At 40.3% G+C, this 20,549-nt stretch overlaps 1 protein-coding gene across 4 annotated transcripts in view; it reads right to left on the reverse strand.

Moving 5' to 3' along the window:
* Window positions 1-836: 836 nt before the first annotated feature.
* The window catches only part of LOC133049410 (ATP-binding cassette sub-family C member 4-like), a 154,356-nt gene continuing 134,643 nt past the window's right edge, over window positions 837-20,549 (reverse strand). For all 4 annotated transcript variants that reach the window (XM_061133396.1, XM_061133393.1, XM_061133395.1 and 1 more), the window contains 2 exons: window positions 7,457-7,591; window positions 837-2,717 (listed from right to left, as the gene is read on the reverse strand). In XM_061133396.1, the coding sequence (XP_060989379.1) occupies window positions 2,697-2,717; window positions 7,457-7,591 (156 nt within the window). In that variant the 3' untranslated portion in view covers window positions 837-2,696. The remainder of the gene's footprint in view (window positions 2,718-7,456; window positions 7,592-20,549) is intronic.

Below are 20,549 nucleotides of genomic sequence, written 5' to 3' on the forward strand. Positions count from 1 at the left end.
GCAATTAAAAAGTGAATAGGGCACAGTTGCAAGTCTTTTTCTCACTTGGTTTAGTGAGAAAACAAACCGTATGAATACTCATAGTCAGGGCAGGCTACATAGTTTACATAACCTGTGTAAAATGGAAAGAACAGGGCCCCTTGTTTAAAAATCACCATACTGAATGACAACAGGACACTAACCAAGTATGGTTCAGTTTAACAAACGAGAGGTGCTCAGGGTATTACAGAAATACAAGTTACTAGGATGATGACTGATCTTAAGGTGACTTCCTAGAAGAGGTGACAAATGGGCTGACCCCAGAAAATGAGATTTCTCCCCTTCATGGATCTTCTCCTCTATTTTTTAAACCAGAAGGTATTGAGGAGAATCACTAAGTCATCATTTTGACTTACACATCAGTCATCAAGAGTCTCCCCCACAGTACATCTTCATCACCTACCTTAGAGCTGTGACACAGGATGTGGGGGGACATGGAGATGAGCTGTTCAGACCTCCCTTCAAGGACTCACTGCCTACCTGCTGGAGGTGCTGCCAGTGGGCAACCTTAAACCACAAGCCTGCATGCAACGACCCTTCCAGGTGGAGGTATAAAGACCTGGCCATTGGATGTGTCAGGACAACTCTGATGGGCCTTCTTCACTCCAGATGCCCCATGGGATTAGTTAAGGTCATCCAGCCAGTGATCCAGCTTGATCTTTCCTTCTACCTATCATGTTTCTTTCCTCCTGTTCCACAGTGTTGATTCCAAGGGCACCCCTGATAAACATCCCAGCACTAAACTCCATCTGAGCCTGCATTTCAGAGAACCAGCCTGCAACATGTATCAGAAAACATTCCAGTACTCAGGGAGGACTTTTATTTGAAAATTACTGGTTACACATGTACTTATAACACTTTAAAACCCCCAAATAAAATACAAAATGGTGGAAACAAGGACTTTTTGTGTGAATATCATTACCTTTGGTTTAAAATCCACAACCTAATGTTGTCTGACCAAAAAAAATTAAGTTATATATTAATAAAAGAAAACTATTATGTTGAAACACATGAAAGTGCCATTTTATATAAAAGGCTGAATGTTAGCAGCTCCACATGTTCAATCTAATAGAAAAAAGCCATTAGCATTTGAAATTTAGAGAACACTATACTTATGAATAACTCATGGGTAAAAGATATAGTTAATGAATTAAATTAGGAATTAGAAAATACATAATACTTTGGCTATTGATTGGTGTCAGTATCAAAACTTGTAGGCTGTAGCTAAAGTGGATCTCAGAAAAAATGTCAGCTTTATATACTTAGGTTAGAAAAATAATGATGTTATTAATCTGTTTGCAATTTAAGAATTTAGAGAAAAAAGAATCTCAAAAAGGAAAAGTTGAAAGAAAGAAAGAATGATATGATGAACTAGAAGGAAAAACAGAGCATCAATCAAGCAAAAAGTTGATTCTTTGAAAACAGGAAAAAGTTATACAAGATTACTCATAAAAAAGAGAAGGTTCAAAGAAAATTAAAAGCCCAAAGAACACAGAGAAGCTGCAGAGATTAAACATGTAAGATATTGTGAATAAATTTATGCCAATCAAGCTCAAAACTCACAGGAAACAGATCCACTTCTAGAAAAATGAAATTTAAAAAAAAAGAAAATAAAAATGAAATTTACCAAAATGACTCTGTAGAAATAACACACTGAATAGGAAGCACATAATTATCAAGCTACCCAGACAATGATGGCTGCACAACACTGTGAGTGTGATTAATGCCACTGAATTGTGTGATTAAAAATGGTTATTATGTTATACATATTTTACCACAATTTTTTCAATGTAAAAAATAAAATCCTCTATCTAGAAGACAGTCTAGAACATGTCTGTCCTTCATTAGCAAATCCCCTGAAAGGGTTCCTACTTTGATAAAGAATATTTTCTCTTTCTTCTCTTTTAGAGGGCTTCCCCAATGGTTCAGTGGTAAAGAATCTGCCTGCAATGCAGGGGACACAGGAGATGAATGTACAACATTGTCCTTCTGTATTTTAACCATATGTTTTTTGGAGGGTGACAACTCTCTCTCCTATAATGTCACTTAAACTACATTACTCTATGTTTTTCCTATTATTTTTCTCTGTAGTATTTTAACCAGAGGTCTTTGAGTGGAAAATGGATTGTAGTTCTTTTAAAGAAAGTGGTGATACAAAACAGCATCATCACACAGTCTTCAAGAATCCCTAATATAATTAGAAAGTAATATATAATTCTGGGAACAGTAAAAAAAAAAAAAAAAACATCTGTGAGAACTTTGTCTCAAATCTTAGAAAATGAGTTTGGCTCCAGAATCTCTCAAGACACAAAACCAGCTCTTATTGGTGGCCTGCACCACTGATCTGGATAAAAAAAGAAAATAGTATTACATATAAATAAACATAACAAATCCTTTTTCAAGAGCTTTAATCCACTGAGTGAAGTTGGAGAAAAAATTATAGATTAATATTTGTAATATGTAAATATCTGTTGCTGGTGTAAAAAAAAGTATAATATAATTTATGCAGTGCAGGAACCTATTGGAAAAATGCCTTTGGAATAGACATGAACTCATGGTAGAATCACAGAGTTGACTCAAAAACTGTGAAGGCTGAGGGTTGTCCACTTGTCATCCATAATATTCATAACCACACAGTCACTGTGAGTGATATCTGGTTATTTCCTTTCAGAGTGCACCTGAGGAGGGGGGGAACAAAAACCACATATTTATGAGTTTTAAAGTCCTTCTCCTAAGGCAACACATTCTTAGGTCCACTGCTTCATGTGAAGCAAATCATATCACTGCTAGAGACACAATAGGAAAAACCAGGGGTGTATTTATTCAATGGAGGAAGTAGCCCCACTAAAACCTTCATTGGGGCTGGATTTAATGCCAAACAACCTGTAGGTACACTTGATTTCTGGTCATTCTGATTCACAGATATGCTTTATCACTAGAGTAAATTGATAAGCAAAATCATTTTATTAACTCAAAGACTGCAGAGAAATTAAAAACAAGGTGACAAAGAGGCTGGGAAATCTATTAATAGTGTCTGCCCAAGGGTTTCTCATTTTCACACATAAAATGAGCACAACAAATTTGGGTGTTAATATCGGGGTATAATCCCTGTATTTTATAAACTCTGATTGACAATTATCGAAAGTAAGGAGTAGGAAATGGAGAAAGCATAATACTATGTTCTTGCCTGGAGAATCCCATGGACAAAGGAGCCAAGTGGGCTACAGTCCATGGGGTCACAAAGGGTCGGACACGACTGAGCGACTAACACACACGTAGTCTTTAAGAATGAGATAACCATAGTGAAGTGAAGTGAAGTCGCTCAGTCATGTCCAACTCTTTGCGACCCCATGGACTGTAGCCCACCAGGATCCTCAGTCCATGGGATTTTCCAGGCAAGAATACTGGAGTGCGTTGCCATTTCCTTCTCCAGGGCATCTTCCCGACCCAGGGATCGAACCGGGGTCTCCAGCATTGTAGGCAGACGCTTTACCGTCTGAGCTACCAAGGAAGCCCTGAGATAACCATATGCGTTGATAAAATCTGAGATGCAACATTAAGTGAAAAAAAGAGGAAGAACAGCTATCATTTGTGCTTAGAAACAGGAAGTTTCTTCTGATACACATAACAGCTCAACAGAACAGTCAACAGTGGTGCTGGGGCTCCGCCTTGTGGGGGAGCTGTGTGATGACAGGAGTGGAGAGTGATTTACCTTTTGTTCATACATTTTAAAAAAGTATTTTAAAAAGTTTTTAAATTTTGTAGCATCAGATAAACCATGTATTTTAAAATATGTTATTATAAATACATTTTAATTGTTTAGAGCAGTGGTCCCCAACCTTTTTGGCACCAGGGACCCAGTTTATGGAAGACACTTTTTCCACAGACAGGGTGAGAAAGAGGAGGGTCAGGTGTAAAGTGAGCGATTGGGGCAGCAGCTGACGCTTTGCTCCTTGGCACACCACTCACCTCCTCCCATGTGGCCCAGTCCCTAACAGCCCAGGGGCCATACCAGTCTGGTCCAGGAGTTGGGGACCCCTGATTTAGAGTCTCTAAAGCTACTTAGAACTATAGGTGTATTTTTTATTACTGGAAGGCAAGTCTTCCATCTACAGCCTTTTAAAAAATGATCCCACTTTTATACTGTAAAACTCTCTATATTCTCAACATCTGCTGAGATCTGCTTAAGCAGATCTTCTCTCTCATCTGATCCCTGTAATAAGTGTGAAGAAGCTGGCAGGGCTGTAATCCCTGATCTATACACAGGTGAGGACCTGAGGTTCAGAGACCTTGGGGGACACAAGGCCATGTGGATACTAAGTGCCTCTTCCATCTATTCAAATGGGTCCGGGCTCCCAGAACTCAAATATGAGGATTTTATAACTTCTAGGCTGTATTAGGTGATTTCATGAATAGACAAAATGACACCTCTGTTACACATTGGGAACAAAGAAACTTCAAAAAACCTCAACCAGATCTGCTTCAGCACAGAACAGAGTAGATGACAGGCATTCATTCTTTGAGCTGAACTGTGGCCCCTCCAATTTTACATGTTGAAGTCCTAAATCCCCCAGTACCTCAGAATGTGACTTCGGAGACAGTGTCTTTAAAGAAGCAATAAAATTAAAATGAAATCAAATAAGTGGGTCCCAATCTAACAAACTGGAGTTCTTATAAGAAGAGGAGATCAAGACACAGGCTCACACAGAGGGAAGACCACGTGAGACACAAAAAGAAGACGGCATCTCCAAGCCAAAGAGAGAGACCTCAGAGGAAGCCAATCCTACCGACATCTTGGCCTCAGACTTCCAGCCTCCAGGGCTGTGAGGAAGTAAGTTTCTGTTGTTTGAGTCGCCTGCTCTGTGGTCTTTGTATAGCAGCCCTAGCAGACTAACGCCCCCTTCAGCTTTATGAATCTAAAAGGTACTTTCTCTACTATTTCATGGATCAGGGTCAATCAGACAGTGATCAGTTCACCTGAACTATTTGTTCAAGAAAATGTGATATGGAAGCACCTTCTCCCAGATGTTTAGCTTTCTCTTCAGAAGAATGAATTCTGTTCTATTAGAGTGATAACCTTGTGACTTAGGCTAATCATGCCGTTGTTACAGCTCTGAACAAGGCATTGATATCTCATGCTTGCAAATTCAAAAAACTGATAAGCTGACAGTTTATCCTCCTAAGAGGATGCAGAGTAGGCAGAAATAATGTCAAGATGGGATGAGAATCAAGAACTACATTTCTTTCACCTCAGGTAGAGGTGACCTGAGCCAGTGGCAGGACTGAAATCTAAGAGTGAGGTTCTGTCACCCTGTGGACCTGAGTGACTGCCTCCACCTTGGCGACCATGTGAGAGGAGCAGTGTTCTCAGACTCGACACAGAACACAGAACCTAGGTCTCCACTCAGCCTCCCCAGCGATTCCCCCTCTGTGCTCCCTGGACCAGCTCTGTGATCTTGGGTGATCCCTGGACCCAATCTCTTCACCCATGATGTGGGATAAAAAAGGGTAGTCATGAGAATTAAGTGAGATCATACAGGCAAAAACTGAGTAAAATAAATTATAAAGAACTACACAAATGTAACTTACCATTAATATTGTTAGAGTAGGTTCAGGATTAATAGACCAGGAATCACAAGATTTCTAATTCTATGACCTATGGATGCTTCTATATGTATGTGACACTTGATTTAAAATGTTTATTTAAAGAACAGATTTCTAATTCTGTGTCTGCTGTAAACTAGCTTAACACCAATTATATAAATGAGGCCACATTCCTTCTGAGGACTTAGTTTCCTCCCCTATAAAATGAGGATGTTGAACCCTATTATCTTATCTGGGCATAACTAAAATTCTGAGATCAATTTCTCCTTACTCAATGACTTGATCATACATAAGGATAATATAGGTTTTTAAATGAACACTTTGACACATAGGTGGGGACATCTCTCTTTGATGTATAATGCCTAAGTTCAAAATAACAAATGGGTTTTAAGAGTCCTTGCTGCTTTGTGACTTGGTTATGTGGGAAATCACAAATGATTATCAGGTCTCAGAGGGAAATTCTGACTGGAAGACACTGTAGTAGATGAAAGCACTCTGTGAATTTTAGGCACAAAAAATAGAGTTCCATGTTCAGCTTCTCAGCATTTGCATACAGTACAGTCCTTACAAAAAGCCATCTCCTACCCTATGAACAGTGGAAGGTACTGCTGTGCATTTCCTCACTTCTTAGAGGATTGAGATGAAACAGTGACAGAGGGAATTTATGCCACATTTTAGATACATTTTTCATACAGAAATACTGTTAGATACTGGGGCATGTTTTCTTTAACAGATATTTTAAATATTACACAAGAAATTTTATTCTACTTACAAGTGAAAATCTGGGAAATGCAGAAAAGTATGAAGAAGGTAAAATGCATCCATCATTTAATACCCAGAGATAAATTTTCATGGGGAAAGCCTTACCACATATAGGCTGAAGCCTCATCCCACCCCAAAACCATGCATCTCAAGCAGCAAGAACACCACATCTTCCCTCCCTCCCTCCATCTTCCCATCAGTGTCAATCCCATCTTGTTCCAGAATGAATTACAGGTGGCTGCATGACAATGACTCAGTCCCTTAAACTAGACCTCAGTTGTCACATCTGTACAAAAACTACCACCTCACCTTTGTTAGAAAGACACCACGTGACTGAATGTCGCTCACTGAGCACCTTCCTCACCATGTACAGTGTTTAGAGATTTCACACACCTCATCTTCAAGCCCCATTCAGAGGACAGTATTAAGGTTTGTGAATTCCTGATTCATCCTGATGACAATCTACCTTCTTCTGAAAGTTAGAAGGAGCATGGGCAGGGAGGGGGTAACTGGATAAAATTCTAAACAACAAAGAATTAGGGATTGAGTGACAGTATCATGTAAGAGTTTTCTTTACAGGTTAGAAACAGAAGCAACTTATACCTTTTCCTGGTAAAACTTCCTAGCCTCAAATATTCCAGAATTTTTTCCTTAAACTCTCAAATTTCATGGATGTTCCTGGACAGCACTTGCATCACAAATGTGCTGAGGACCAATCAGAATGAAACATAAAGGGTCTGCAAAATGAGAGTGTTCTGTGCTCTAAGGGAATCTGAACCTAGGGTCCAAGTGTGTGGTAAGTCCTATCCGAAATTTGTCTCTTAGGCACAGGTGCACGTGCACAGAAGCACACACTCATCCTACACCCACCCCCACCACTGCTGCAGATTCTCAGCAGACCTGCTTTCAACCTGCCACATGTTGTTAAGAGCCAGTCATGAAGCGTAGTCTCTGGAGGTGTAGGATTGAAAAGGGCACAGAGACACCTGGTGGAGATGCTGAAGAGTGAACCAGGAGGGAGACTAACTACAACACCCTGCAGCAGACTCACCTGTTTTACCCTTTCAGTGAGGGCAGAGGCCTCTGCCTTGCCCAGTTTTTGCACCATCTTGTAAAACAGGCTATTTGCATTTTGCAGCAAATCATATGGTCGGGTATATTCTGTCAGTCTCCCTGAATCCAAAACCTGTTAATCAGCAGAAAGAAACCAATTAGCACCAGTGTTTCACAGTAACATATTATGTATGTGTGTGTGTGTGTGTGTGTGTGTGTGTGTGTGTGTGTGTGTGAAGTCACTTCAGTTGTGTCCAGCTCTTTCCAACCCTATGGACTGTAACCCATCAGGTTCCTCTGTCAACGGGCTTCTCCAGGCAAGAATACTGAGTGGATTGCCATTTCCTTCTCCAGGGGATCTTTCCAACCCAGGGATTGAACCCATGTTTCTTATGAGTCTCCTGCAATGGCAGGTGGGTTCTTTACCATGAGCACCAAATATTTCACAGTAATATTAAAACTTGGACAATATTTCAGAAATGGGCGGGACAGGGAGAATCTATCTGGGTGGCAGGACTGGCTGGTGTTTAAATGGTTTGATTCCCCTGTTTTACAGGCAGAAAAAGGCCTAACCTGGTTTTTTATTATTATAAGGCGATAGGAAAGGAAGAAAATGGAAATTTTACAGTATGATTACTGACAGTCAGCAGTCTGTAGCATCTTAAATTCTGCCCAAGACATTTGGGGTTGTTATCATAGTGCTTTTAGCTCTCAGACTCTGAGCTCTGAGGGATATTTATACAGTTACACAGAGTTGGCAAATATCTTGATTCAAAAAAATGAAAGTCAATTTATCTAAAAAGCAGGTTGATGTCAGACAAACCAGATGGCAGCAGCCTGACAGCAAATTGTCAATTTGGTTTGACAGAATCTGAGCAGTATTTGGGAAAGAAGATACTTTTGGAATTTCTTTATGGTTCTTGATTACTGTCAGCTGCTAAGAGGGGCAGAATCCTTTATCTGAGACGTTTCTTGAAGCTGGATATGGTTGTAGTTTATTATTCTGAGAGTATAAGGCTGGCAAAAGGAGCTGCTACATAGCAGCTTTAGTAGAATTGCTCTGCAACAACAACAACAAAAAAAAAAACAACTCTAGAAATCCAATTTTCTCCTTGAATAAGATCAAAGAAACAATTAAGAAATTGAGCTTGTAATTCTAGTGATCATGGCCCATACAGCGCAGTTCAGCCTAATCTGAACTGTCTAGGACCTGAACCTGTTTTCATAAATTATCTTTCACTGCTCCTTTTTCTTTCTTTCTAAATGCCTTCCTTACACCATTTTTATTGCTCAAATATAGGTCTGCCAGGTTTCTCAGGTAGCTCAGATGATAAGAATCCACCAGCAATGCCGGAGACCCTGATTCAATTCCTGAGTGGGGAAGTTCCCCTGGAGAAGGGACAGGCTACCCACTCCAGTGTTCTTGGGCTTCCCTGTGTGGCTCAGACAATAAAGAATCCACCTGCAATGCAGGAGACCTGGGCTCGATCCCTGGGTTGGGAGGAACCCTGGAGGAGGGCATGGCAACCCACTCCAGTATTCTTGCCTAGAGAATCCCATGGACAGAGGAGCATGGCTGGCTACAGGCCATGGGGTCACAGAGAGACACAGACACGACTGAGTGACTAAGCGCAATAGGTCTGCTAATTGGAAATTGAAAGAGAGAGGAAGGGGCTCAACTCTCTCTTTCAACTTATTAGTGACTTTGGTTAATGATTTTTTGGGGGGAGGGTAGGGAGTGTCTGAAACAATTTGCTCAAATGATATAACTACAAAAACTGTTCTGATGTTAAGTAGTACTTCGTTCTTCATTTAGAGTAAATGTATCTTAAGAGAGTATGCTGAAACTCTAAACAAGACACAGGTTGTTTTTCCACATCTAGGTATTACAGTTAATTCCATTCTTTGTATTTAATTAGAAATATTTATTAAGTCTCATAAAGTCCATTTTCCTGTTAATCTTTTGTTCACTCCTGTGGATCATTGCTAAGGGCAACTCTCTCAAAAGAGCCCAAGAATAATAGAATCTGTCACATCCACATAATAATTTGTATCTTCTGTAACTTGGCCAATTCAGATGCTCTGAATGTACAATTTTACTTAAGTATAACATGACAGAACATAACTACTCATTCTGATGTCAAGGAAGAAATAGTACAATTTTAAAACACAGATCTCCAAATGCCTATGGTCAATTAATCTATGAAAGAGTAGTTAAGAGTATACAATGGAGAAGACAGTCTCATTGGTAAATAGTACTGGGAAAGCAGGACACCTACATGGAAATAAATGAAATTAGAACACACTAATTTTTTGTATATATACAACCATACAAAATAATCCGTATACAAAATAAACTCAAAATGGTTTAAAGACCTGGATATTATAAAACTAGAGGAAAACACAGACAGAACACTCTTTGACATGAATCACAACAATGTTTTGTTAGATCAGTCTCCCAAAGCAAAAGAAAAAAAGCAAAGTAAACAATTGGGACCTACTCAAACTCAAAAACTTTTGAACAGCAAAGAATACCACCAACAAAATGAAAATACAACCCCAAATGAATGGGATAAAATCAAATGATGCAACCGACAGGGGTCTAATATCTAAAATATACAAACAACTCATATAACTCAATATCAAAAAAACCAATCAAAAAATGGACAGAAGACTTAAATAGACATTTCTCCAAAGAACACATACAGAAAACTAACAAGCACATGAGAAGATGCTGCACATCACTATTTATCAGAGAAATGTTAGTCAAAATCATAATTTGGTATCACTCACAGGAGTCAGAATAGCCATCATTAAAGAGTCTACACATAACAAATGCTAGAGAGGGTGTGGACAAAAGGATACACCCCCTATATGATCGATGGGTATATAACTTGGTGCAGCCATGATGGGAAACAGTATGGAAATTTCTGAAAAAAACTGAAAATAGAGCTACCATATGATCTAACAATCTCAGTAGTGGATATGTATCTATAAATGACAAAAACCCTAATTCAAAAAGACACATACAACAGTCATAGCAGCAATACTTAAAACAGCCAAAATATGGAAACAACCTAAGTGCCCATCAACACATGATTGGATTAAGAAAATGTGATACCACACACACACACACACACACACACACACACTTATACACAATGGAATATTACTCAGACCTAATGAATGGTGAAATATTGCCATTCGCACCAACATGGGTACACCTAGAGAATCATAATAAGTGAAGTAAATCAGACAGAGAAAGACAAATATGATATCATTTGTATGTGGAACCTAAAAAATAATACAAACAAACTGACATATAAAACAGAAATAGACTCACGGACACAGAAAACAAACTCAGTTACCAAAGAGGAAAGGAGAGGGCATATAAATTAAGACTATGGGATCAATAGGTACAAACTACCATAAACGAAACAGATAAGCAAAATCAGTTCAGTCACTCAGTTGCTTCCGACTCTTTGGAACCCCATGAACCGCAGCACACCAGGCCTCCCTGTCCATCGTCAACTCCTGGAGTTTACTCAAACTCATGCCCATTGAGTCAGTGATGCCATCCAACTATCTCATCCTCAGCGGTGCCCGTCTTCTCCTGCCCTCAGTATTTCCCAGCATCAGGGTCTTTTCGAATGAGTCAGCTCTTTGCATCAGGTGGCCAAAGTATTGGAGTTTCAGCTTCAAAATCAGTCCTACTAATGAACACCCAGGACTGATCTCCCTTAGGAAGGACTGGTTGGATCTCCTTGCAGTCCAAGGGACTCTCAAGAGTCTTCTCCAACACCACAGTTCAAAAGCATCAATTCTTTGGCACTCAGCTTTCCTTATAGTCCAGCTCTCACATCCATACATAACCACTGGGAAAAACATAGCTCTGACTAGACGGACCTTTGTTGACAAAGTAATGTCTCTGCTTTTTCCTATGCTGTCTAGGTTGGTCATAACTTTCCTTCCAAGGAGTAAGTGTCTTTTAATTTCATGACTGTAATCACCATCTACAGTGATTTTGTAGCCTAGAAAAATAAAGTCAGCCACTGTCTCCACTGTTTGCCCATCTATTTGCCATGAAGTGATGGGACCAGATGCCATGATCTTAGTTTGCTGAATGTTGAGCTTTAAGCCAACTTTGTCACTCTCCTCTTTCACTTTCATCAAGAGGCTCTTTAGTTCTTCTTCACTTTCTGCCATAAGGGTGGTGTCATCTGCATATCTGAGGTTATTGATATTTCTCCCGGCAATCTTGATTCCATCTTGTGCTTCCTCCAGCCCAGCATTTCTCATGATGTACTCTGCATATAAGTTAAATAAGCTGTGACAATATATAGCCTTTACGTTTTTCCTTTTCCTATTTGGAACCAGTCTGTTGTTCCATGTCTAGTTCTAACTGTTGCTTCGTGACCTGCATACAGGTTACTCAAGAGGCAGGTCAGGTGGTCTGGTATCCCCATCTCTTTAAGAATTTTCCACAGTTTATTGTTATCCACACAGTTGAAGGCTTTGGCGTAGTCAATAAAGCAGAAATAGATGTTTTTCTGGAACTCTCTTGCTTTTTTGATGATCCAGCGGATGTTGACAATTTGATCTCTGGTTCCTCTACCTTTTCTAAAACCAGCTTGAACATCTGGAAGTTCACGGTTCACATATTGCTGTAGCCTGGCTTGGAGAATTTTGAGTATTACTTTACTAGCGTGTGAGATGAGTGCAATTGTGTGGTAGTTTGAGCATTCTTTGGCACTGCCTTTCTTTGGGACTAGAAAGAAAACTGACCTTTTCCAGTCCTGTGGCCACTGCTGAGTTTTCCAAACTTGCTGGCATGTTGAGTACAGCACTGTCACAGCATCATCTTTCAGGATTTGAAAGAGCTCAACTGGAATTCCATCACCTCCACTAGCTTTGTTCATAGTGATGCTTCCTAAGGCCAACTTGACTTCACATTCCAGGATGTATGACTCTAGGTGAGTGATCACACCATCATGATTATCTGAGTCGTACAGTTCTTCTGTGTATTCTTGCCACCTCTTCTTAATATCTTCTGCTTCTGTTAGGTCCATACCAATTCTGTCCTTTATTGAGCCCGTCTTTGTATAAAATGTTCCCTTGGTATCTCTAATTTTCTTGAAGAGACCTCTAGTCTTTCCCATTCTATTGCTTTTCTCTATTTCTTTGCATTGATCACTGAGGAAGGCTTTCTTATCTCTCCTTGCTATTCTTTGGAACTCTGCATTCAAATAGGTATATCTTTCCTTTTCTCCTTTGCTTTTCGCTTCCCTTCTTTTCACAGCTATTTGTAAGGCCTCCTCAGCCAGCCATTTTGCTTTTTTGCATTTCTTTTTCTTGGGGATGGTCTTGATTCCTGTCTCCTGTACAATGTCAGTCCTGTGGCCACTGCTGAGTATAACACAGGTAACTATATCCAATATCCTGTAATTGTCTATAATGGAAAATATTCTGAAAAAATATATACATATTTAGGTGAATCACTTTGCTATACATCTGAAACTAACAAAATATTGTAAATCAACTATATTTTATGCTTACAAACAGGAGTAACACATAGCCAAAACACATTTGAGTAACATTAAATAAATTTTCATTAAATTCTGAATTCATTCTGCAAACATTTATTGCACATTTAAGTGCACTGATGGCATTTTGCTAGATGCTGTGGAAGACGACATCACACATAAGCCACAGACCCTGCCCCTGGGGAGCCTGTACTGAGAAGAGAGAGAGAGAAGAAAATTTCAAGTGTCTATCATGCAGGAAAAAAAGTACAACAAGAAAGGTTTAGTAACAGAAGAGATGACTTCTGGTCAGAGGTTCTGAGGATGAGCTTCAAGGAGGAGAGAGGGCAATGAACTAGGCCTTGAAGAAAGGACAGGCTTGAACATGCACAAATGGGTGGTTGGGTAGACAGTGGTCTTTCCAGACACATGGACTATCATGGGCCAAGTGGACTGGAGATGAGCCTGGCAGCTCCTTAAGGGCAGGGTTATGTAGTTTTTCTTGTTCACTGCTGCATCTCAGGGCCCTGGCATTGTACATGATAAGTAACAGGCACACAGTACACGCCAGTTGTAAGTTCAATACAAATGAAACTAAATTCAGGGCATGACTGGGTGAGCACTCAATGGTGTGGTTTGGCAAGACTACAGGATGAGATCAAGGGGAGGATGAGTCTAGCTGGCATGGGAACAGCTAAGGTGGGGGACACAGGGATGACAGGATGAGGAATGTGGACCTAGAGGACCACATGCCTCAGGTGGATGGCTGTGGACAACAGGGAGAGGGGGAAATGGGGGAGGGTCAAACCAGGGTTGAGGATGGAGGCTTCAAACTCATCTATGTCAAATACTGGAAAAGATAAAGAAGAAAAGAGATAGTCAGAGAGGAGGGGGAGTTGAGAGGCACAGGACTGCAGTGCAGCCACAGATATTCCAGGGAGCTGTCCTACACACAAAAATTAAATGGAGCCACTGCAAGATAATACAATTTGTTTTCATTGGCAGGTTGCCATCAGTGATAATGGAGTGGCTACTGGGTGAGGTAGGGGCAGGAAAGGCTGGAAGAAAAGCCTAGTAAGAAAAGATGCCAGGAACAGTTTTCACTACGGTGATAAACATTAAAGGGAGATCCCATTAAGGACAAATAGAGTGGGGATGTAAAGATCTGAGTATTAGACCTCTGATTTTGGCTGCCAGGTGACACAGGGACAGTTATCCAGCCTTGGAAGTTGGGTCCCTCATAAAATGGGTTCTTGTGATTTTCTCAGAGACTGGACACTCAAAATTTTTTCTTGGGTCCTGAAATAATATATCATTCTTCTTACCCATGGAATGATGAATGCTGGGTCATGGTCACTTCCATAATTGCTCTCTCAAATCCACTGCTTTTGCATGTAAGCACCCCCTTCATATGCACATAAGCACCTCCTTCATAAGGTATTTCTTCTCCCTAATTGTGCTACTTCCATATTAGCTATTTTTCCTCTAAAAACTTGAATGAAAGCTCTTGGCATGCTTTTGAAGGAAATTTCTCTTCTGAAATGTTCTAACTGTATCCATGTAGGCTTATGAAAGAAAAATTCCATGAAGGTAAAAAACAGTTTAAGTAAAGCTCTAGGTAACTTTGAGATGTTTTTGGGTTTTTCAGGTGGGTATATTACAACAGTTTCTGAGTTTGATTTCTCTGGCAAAAATATTTAGCAGAGATTTGAGCGGAGGAAAAGAGGTAAAGAATATGCATAAGATTGTTTACAAATAGAAGAGGTGGAATTTGAGATTCCTGGTCCTGGTTTTGGTCGTTCATCATTCATTCCCAAAGAATAGTGGCAGACAGTGAAAATGTTGAACACAGACAGCAACACCGTTAGAGTGAGTGCAGATTTTCACATGCCTCCGTTGCTCATGCTTCTAGGGAGAATGCAGGTGATATGAAGACTGGAGTGTGCAGAGATGGGAGGGGACAACTATGCTCTTGGCTGAAGAGAAAACAGGTCACAAGCACCCAGTAAATCCTAAAAACTACAGGAAGAACCCATCTTTTAAGGCAGAAACAGTGGTGAGTATTAGGAGAAAGAGGATTTCTAATTTATCTGTCTTTTCCCACCGTTTTGATGGCGGTAAGAAAGATTAAATTAGCTGTCCTATGACTCCATTATGTTTAATAAAATTAAAATTGAGAAAACATCTTTATAAAATAGAACTCTGAAACATTAATGGTACTTAATGAACCAAAGTTGGGTAAATCCCTTTGAAGAGTCAACACAAAACAGCTATTAACCAAGTCAGTTGTTTCCCAACAAGTCTTTTGCTTAATTTACTTAGGGTAAACAAAACTATTTCAAACAGCTGAGATGAGAAGAAAAGCGAAAAGCAAAGGAGAAAAGGAAAGATATATACCCATTTGAATGCAGAGTTCCAAAGAATAGCAAGGAGAGATAAGCAAGCCTTCCTTGGTGATCAATACAAAGAAATAGAGGAAAACAATAGAATGGGAAAGACTAGCGATCTCTTCAAGAAAATTAGAGATACCAAGGGAACATTTCATGCAAAGATGGGCACAATAAAGGGCAAAAATGGTATGGACCTAAAAGAAGCAGAAGATATTAAGAAGAGGTGGCAAGAATACACAGAAGAACTATATTAAAAAAGATCTTAATGACCCAGATAACCATGATGGTGTGATCACTCACCTAGAGCCAGACAAGTGGACCTTAAGAGGCATCACTATGAACAAAGCTAGTAGAGGTGATGGAATTCCAGCTGAGCTATTTCAAATCCTAAAAGATGATGCTGTGAAAGTGCTGCACTCAACATGCCAGCAAATTTGGAAAACTCAGCAGTGGCCCCAGGACTGGAAAAGGTCAGTTTTCATTCCAATGGCAAAGAATGTTCAAACTACCACACCATGCACACATTTCACATGTTAGCAAAGTAACACTCAAAATCCTTCAAACTAGGCTTCAATAGGATGTGAACAAAGAACTTCCAGATTTGGAAGCTGGATTTAGAAAAGGCAGAGGAACAAGAAATCAAACTGCCAACATCTGTTGGATCATAGAAAAAGCAAGAGAATTTCAGAAAAATATCACCTTCTGCTTCATTGACTATCTTAAAGCCTTTGACCATATGGATCACAACAAACTGTGGAAAGTTTTTCAAGAGACGGGAATACCAGACCACCTTACCTGCCTCCTATATGCAGGAAAAGAAGCAATAGTTAGAACTGGATATGAAACAACAGACTGGTTACAAGTTGGGAAAGGAGTATGTCAAGGCTGTATATTGTCACCCAGCTTATTTAACTTATATGCAGAGTACATCAAGAGAAACACTGGGCTGGAATAAGCTCAAGCTGGAATCAAGATTGCTGGGAGAAATATTAAAAACTTCAGATATTCAGATAACACCATCTTTATGGCAGAAAGCAAAGAGGAACTAAAGAGCCTCTTGACGAAGGCAAAAGAGAAGAGTGAAAAAGATGGCTTAAAACTCAACATTCAAAAACTAAGATCATGGCATCCAATCACATCACTTCATGGCAAATAGATGGGGAAACAATGGAAACAGTGACAGATTTTATTTTCTTGGGCTCCAAAATCACCGCAGAGGGTGACTACAGCCTTAAAATTAAAAGACGCTTACTTTTTGGAAGAAAAGTTGCAACAAACATAGACAGCATATTAAAAAGGAGAGACATTACTTTGCTGACAAAGATCCATATAGTCAAAAGTATGGTTTTTCCAGTAGTCATGAAATGGATGTGAGAGTTGGACCATAAAGAAGGCTGAGTGCTGAAGAACTGATGCTTTCGAAATGCAGTGTTAGAGAAGACTCCTTAGAGTCCCTTGGATTGCAAGGAGATCAAACCAGTCAATCCTAAAAAAATTCATCACCCCTGTATATTCATTGGAAGGACTGATGCTGAAGCTGAAGCTCCAATACGTTGGCCACTGATGTGAAGAACTGACTGATTAGAAATGACCCTGATGCTGGGAAAGACTGAGGGAAGGAGGAGCGGGGGACTACACAGGATGAGATGCTTGGATGACATCACTGACTCAATGGACATGAGTTTGAGCAAGCTCTAGGAGATGGTGAAGGACAGGGAAGCCTAGGGTGCTGCAGTACATCAGGTTGCCAGGAGTCGGACATGACTAAACAACTGAGCAACAACAAAGCAAAACCATACCCTTCTGTTTTTGTGCAAATATATTCACCAGTGCAACAAAATGAACTTGTTACAAGAAATGGCAACCCACTCTAATATTCCTGATTGGAGAATCCCCATGGTCAGACAAGCCTGGCAGGCTATAGTCCATGGGGTGGCAGAAAAGTCAGACACAACTTAGAAACTAAACAACACCTTCAGCACCTATAACCACAGGACTTTATGGTGACAACCCTGTCAGTTACGCCCTTCATCAATATCTTCCCCAGCCTCTCCCTCAGGCTGGCTGCCTGCTCTCTGGATCATCAGGTTTTGCAGCAGGTTGACTTGTCTCATGTCTACATTAAAGCTTTCAGAACAGACAGTCACCTGCCTTCCAGATCCAATATCCCTTGGAGATATTAGGGGTTCAGTTCCAGAATACCAGAATATAGTGAATATCACAATAAAGTCAGTTACACAAAATTTCTGTTTCCCAGGGTATATAAAAGTTATGTTTAGACTATACTGTAGCCTAGGAAGTGTGCAGTAGCATTATGCCTGAGAAAACAATGTACACACCTTAATTAACAAATAATTTATTGTTAATGGGTGTACCTATGGGTGATTCTTGTTGATGTATGACAGAAAACAAAATTCTGAAAAGCAATTATCTTTCAATTAAAAATTAATTTAATAATAATAATAATTTATTGCTGAAAAACACTATCATCATAGACTTCAGCAAGTAACACTGAAGATTGCTGATCACAGATCACCATAACAAATGTAATGTTGTGAAAAAGTTTCACATATTGTGAGGATTACCAAAAGGTGACACAGACATGGAGTGAGCAAATGCTGTTGGAAAAATGGTACCTGTAGACTTTGTCGACTTGCTGACAAAACTTTAATTTGTTAAAAAAAAAAAAAAAGAAGTACTATCTGGAAACTTCAATAAAACAAGGTATGCCTGTACCTCTAAAGCAAGCAATAAAGAAACTGATTCAAAAATCAAAGGTTAGAACATTATTTGTTATTTGTGATGATTTGCTGAATTGAAAATCAACTGGTAATCAGAAGCTCTAGAAGAAAATATAAGATTTACACCTGGGGTGGTTGGAGCACAGAGGACAATTCCCAACTCTGAAGCTGGGGAATGAATGTCTCTTAGTCCCCTAAGGTCTAACCCTGCTGTTCCTACAGGAGGAGTCAGCAACCACAACCATTTCAGACCAAGATGTAAACAAGTGGCTGAGTTTACATCTCCTGGTGGGACCTCCCTGTGACATCACTGATGACCTCAATCAGGGAGCCCTAAACTGAAGGTCTCCCAAGACAGGAGTGGGAAGGGTCCCTCCACAGTGAAGGACAAGGTCATCACAGAAAACAAGTCCAGTCATTGCAAAGGTGACAGGCTCCAAAGAGAACCCTCACATGTCTCTCCTCTCTCTGTCTTCCCCATTCACCCAGATGCTCAGTCTCCACACCCAGACACCAGCAACAACTCCTCTCTGTCCCCTCAGGTCCCACATTCAATTCATCACTTGGATCCTTTACCTTATCTCCCCCAAATCCAACCATCTCCCCATTTCCACTTCAGGCACCTTAGTCTCAGCCACCAACAGTCAAGAGCGGGCACAACTGTGAGAGAGAGGGAACACTGCGTGTGGAGAATGAGGACTTCAGTGTGGTTTCAGCTGCAACGGAAGGCGGGGAGCAGAGCGGGACAGAACCAGGAAGGTGGGCGGGGCCGGGCTGGAAACTGCTTGTTAAAGCGCGTTAGAGATTGGTACACTGATCAACTGAGAAAAATTTGAGGCTACAGAAATTTACCAAGAGATAAGCTTCCCTGGTGGCTCAGATGGTAAAGAATCTGCCTGCAATGTGGTAGACCCTGGTTCAGTCTCTGGGTTGGGAGGATCCCATGGATTAGGAAATGGCAACCTACTCAGTATTCTTGCCTGGAAAATCCCATGGACAGAGGAGCCTGGCGAACTACAGTTTATGGGGTCGCAAAGAGTCGGACATGACTGAGCAAGTAACACCACGAGTTAAGTAAAGCATTAAATAAATTGAACACACTTTGATAACAGCAACAAAGCTGATTGGTTCAGGGGATACAGACATTCACATTTGTGAATGAGGTCCTGAGGGATCAGACTGAGGACTAACTAGTGGAGAGGCTTTCAAAACTCTGTCCTTCCTCACTGTTTCCTTAACCAATCACACATTTCAAGGTGACAGTATTTCTAAGAATTAGATAATAAAAATAATCTGCTACTATTAATACTGGAATACCAAAAACCAAAAATAAAGCTGCAGGGTACATTTAGGAACAAAGAATTTATTTGAACAGACCCCTAACTGAGCTGTAGATCAAGCCAACTTTCTGCTGCTGCCTCTAAAGCCTGACAAAGGGCTTGAAACAGGTAAATTTGATAGCATCATTTATTTATTATGGAAGAAGAATGCTTTAGGGGATAGTCTTCAAAATATACAGTGCTAAGAGGTAAGAACAACAAAGCAACAAGAAAAAAGTAGAAATGAAAGTCTACTTTTCCAGTTAGCATTCAAGAGCACAAAATGAGGATCTAAGAATACTGGGTGCTAAAAAAACACTTCTGGAATTTGAGTTACTGTCCTGTAGTCTTGGAATTTAACCCAGTGCCTCAAGAAAGTTTGCAGGTAGAGTTGGCTTCCTACTGAGTTGCTCTAGTCTAGACAACTGGCCACACTACTGGAGCCTAGAGCATCTCTGTGGTTGGGGATGCCCCACTTCTATCGTGGGCTCCTTGGAGCTCACTTCTCTGTATGTCCAGCTTGGTGAGTGAGGCTACAGGCACTGCTTCAATGCTAACAGCCTGATATCTTATCTTATCTTATCTACCCAATGTCCCCACTGATGAACCATCTGACAATGCATGTGAAGTGGGGGCAGGGGGAAGGAGCAATTTTCCAGAAACCATCTAAGAAATCAAAAGAGGCAGTTCCAATATCATAAGACATAAGGAAGTTTGGATGTTACTGTTTATTATTGATTATTACCTGTTTTGTGTAGACCATCAGAATACCTAAATATATCTTGCATTCTTTAGGGACTGACTTCCCTTGTGGCTCAGAAAGTAAAGAATCTGTCTGCAATGCAGAGGACCTGGGTTCAATACTTGAGTCGGGAAGATTCCCTGCAGAAAGGAATGGCTACCCACTCCAGTATTCTTGCTTGGAGAATCCCATGGACAGAGGAGCCTGGCGGGCTACAGTCCATGGAGAGGCAGAGTCAGACAAGACTGAGTGACAAGCATATTCTTTTGAGAGTATATGCAGCCAAAGGTTTTCCTTTGAGCCATGCTTTCTATATCATTTTATAAAGTCACACTCTATCATTTACTGAAACTCAGTGAGCAGTAGAGGAAAACAAC

The sequence above is a fragment of the Dama dama genome, chromosome 30, assembly GCF_033118175.1.
Source record: "Dama dama isolate Ldn47 chromosome 30, ASM3311817v1, whole genome shotgun sequence".
Classification (NCBI taxonomy): domain Eukaryota; kingdom Metazoa; phylum Chordata; class Mammalia; order Artiodactyla; family Cervidae; genus Dama; species Dama dama.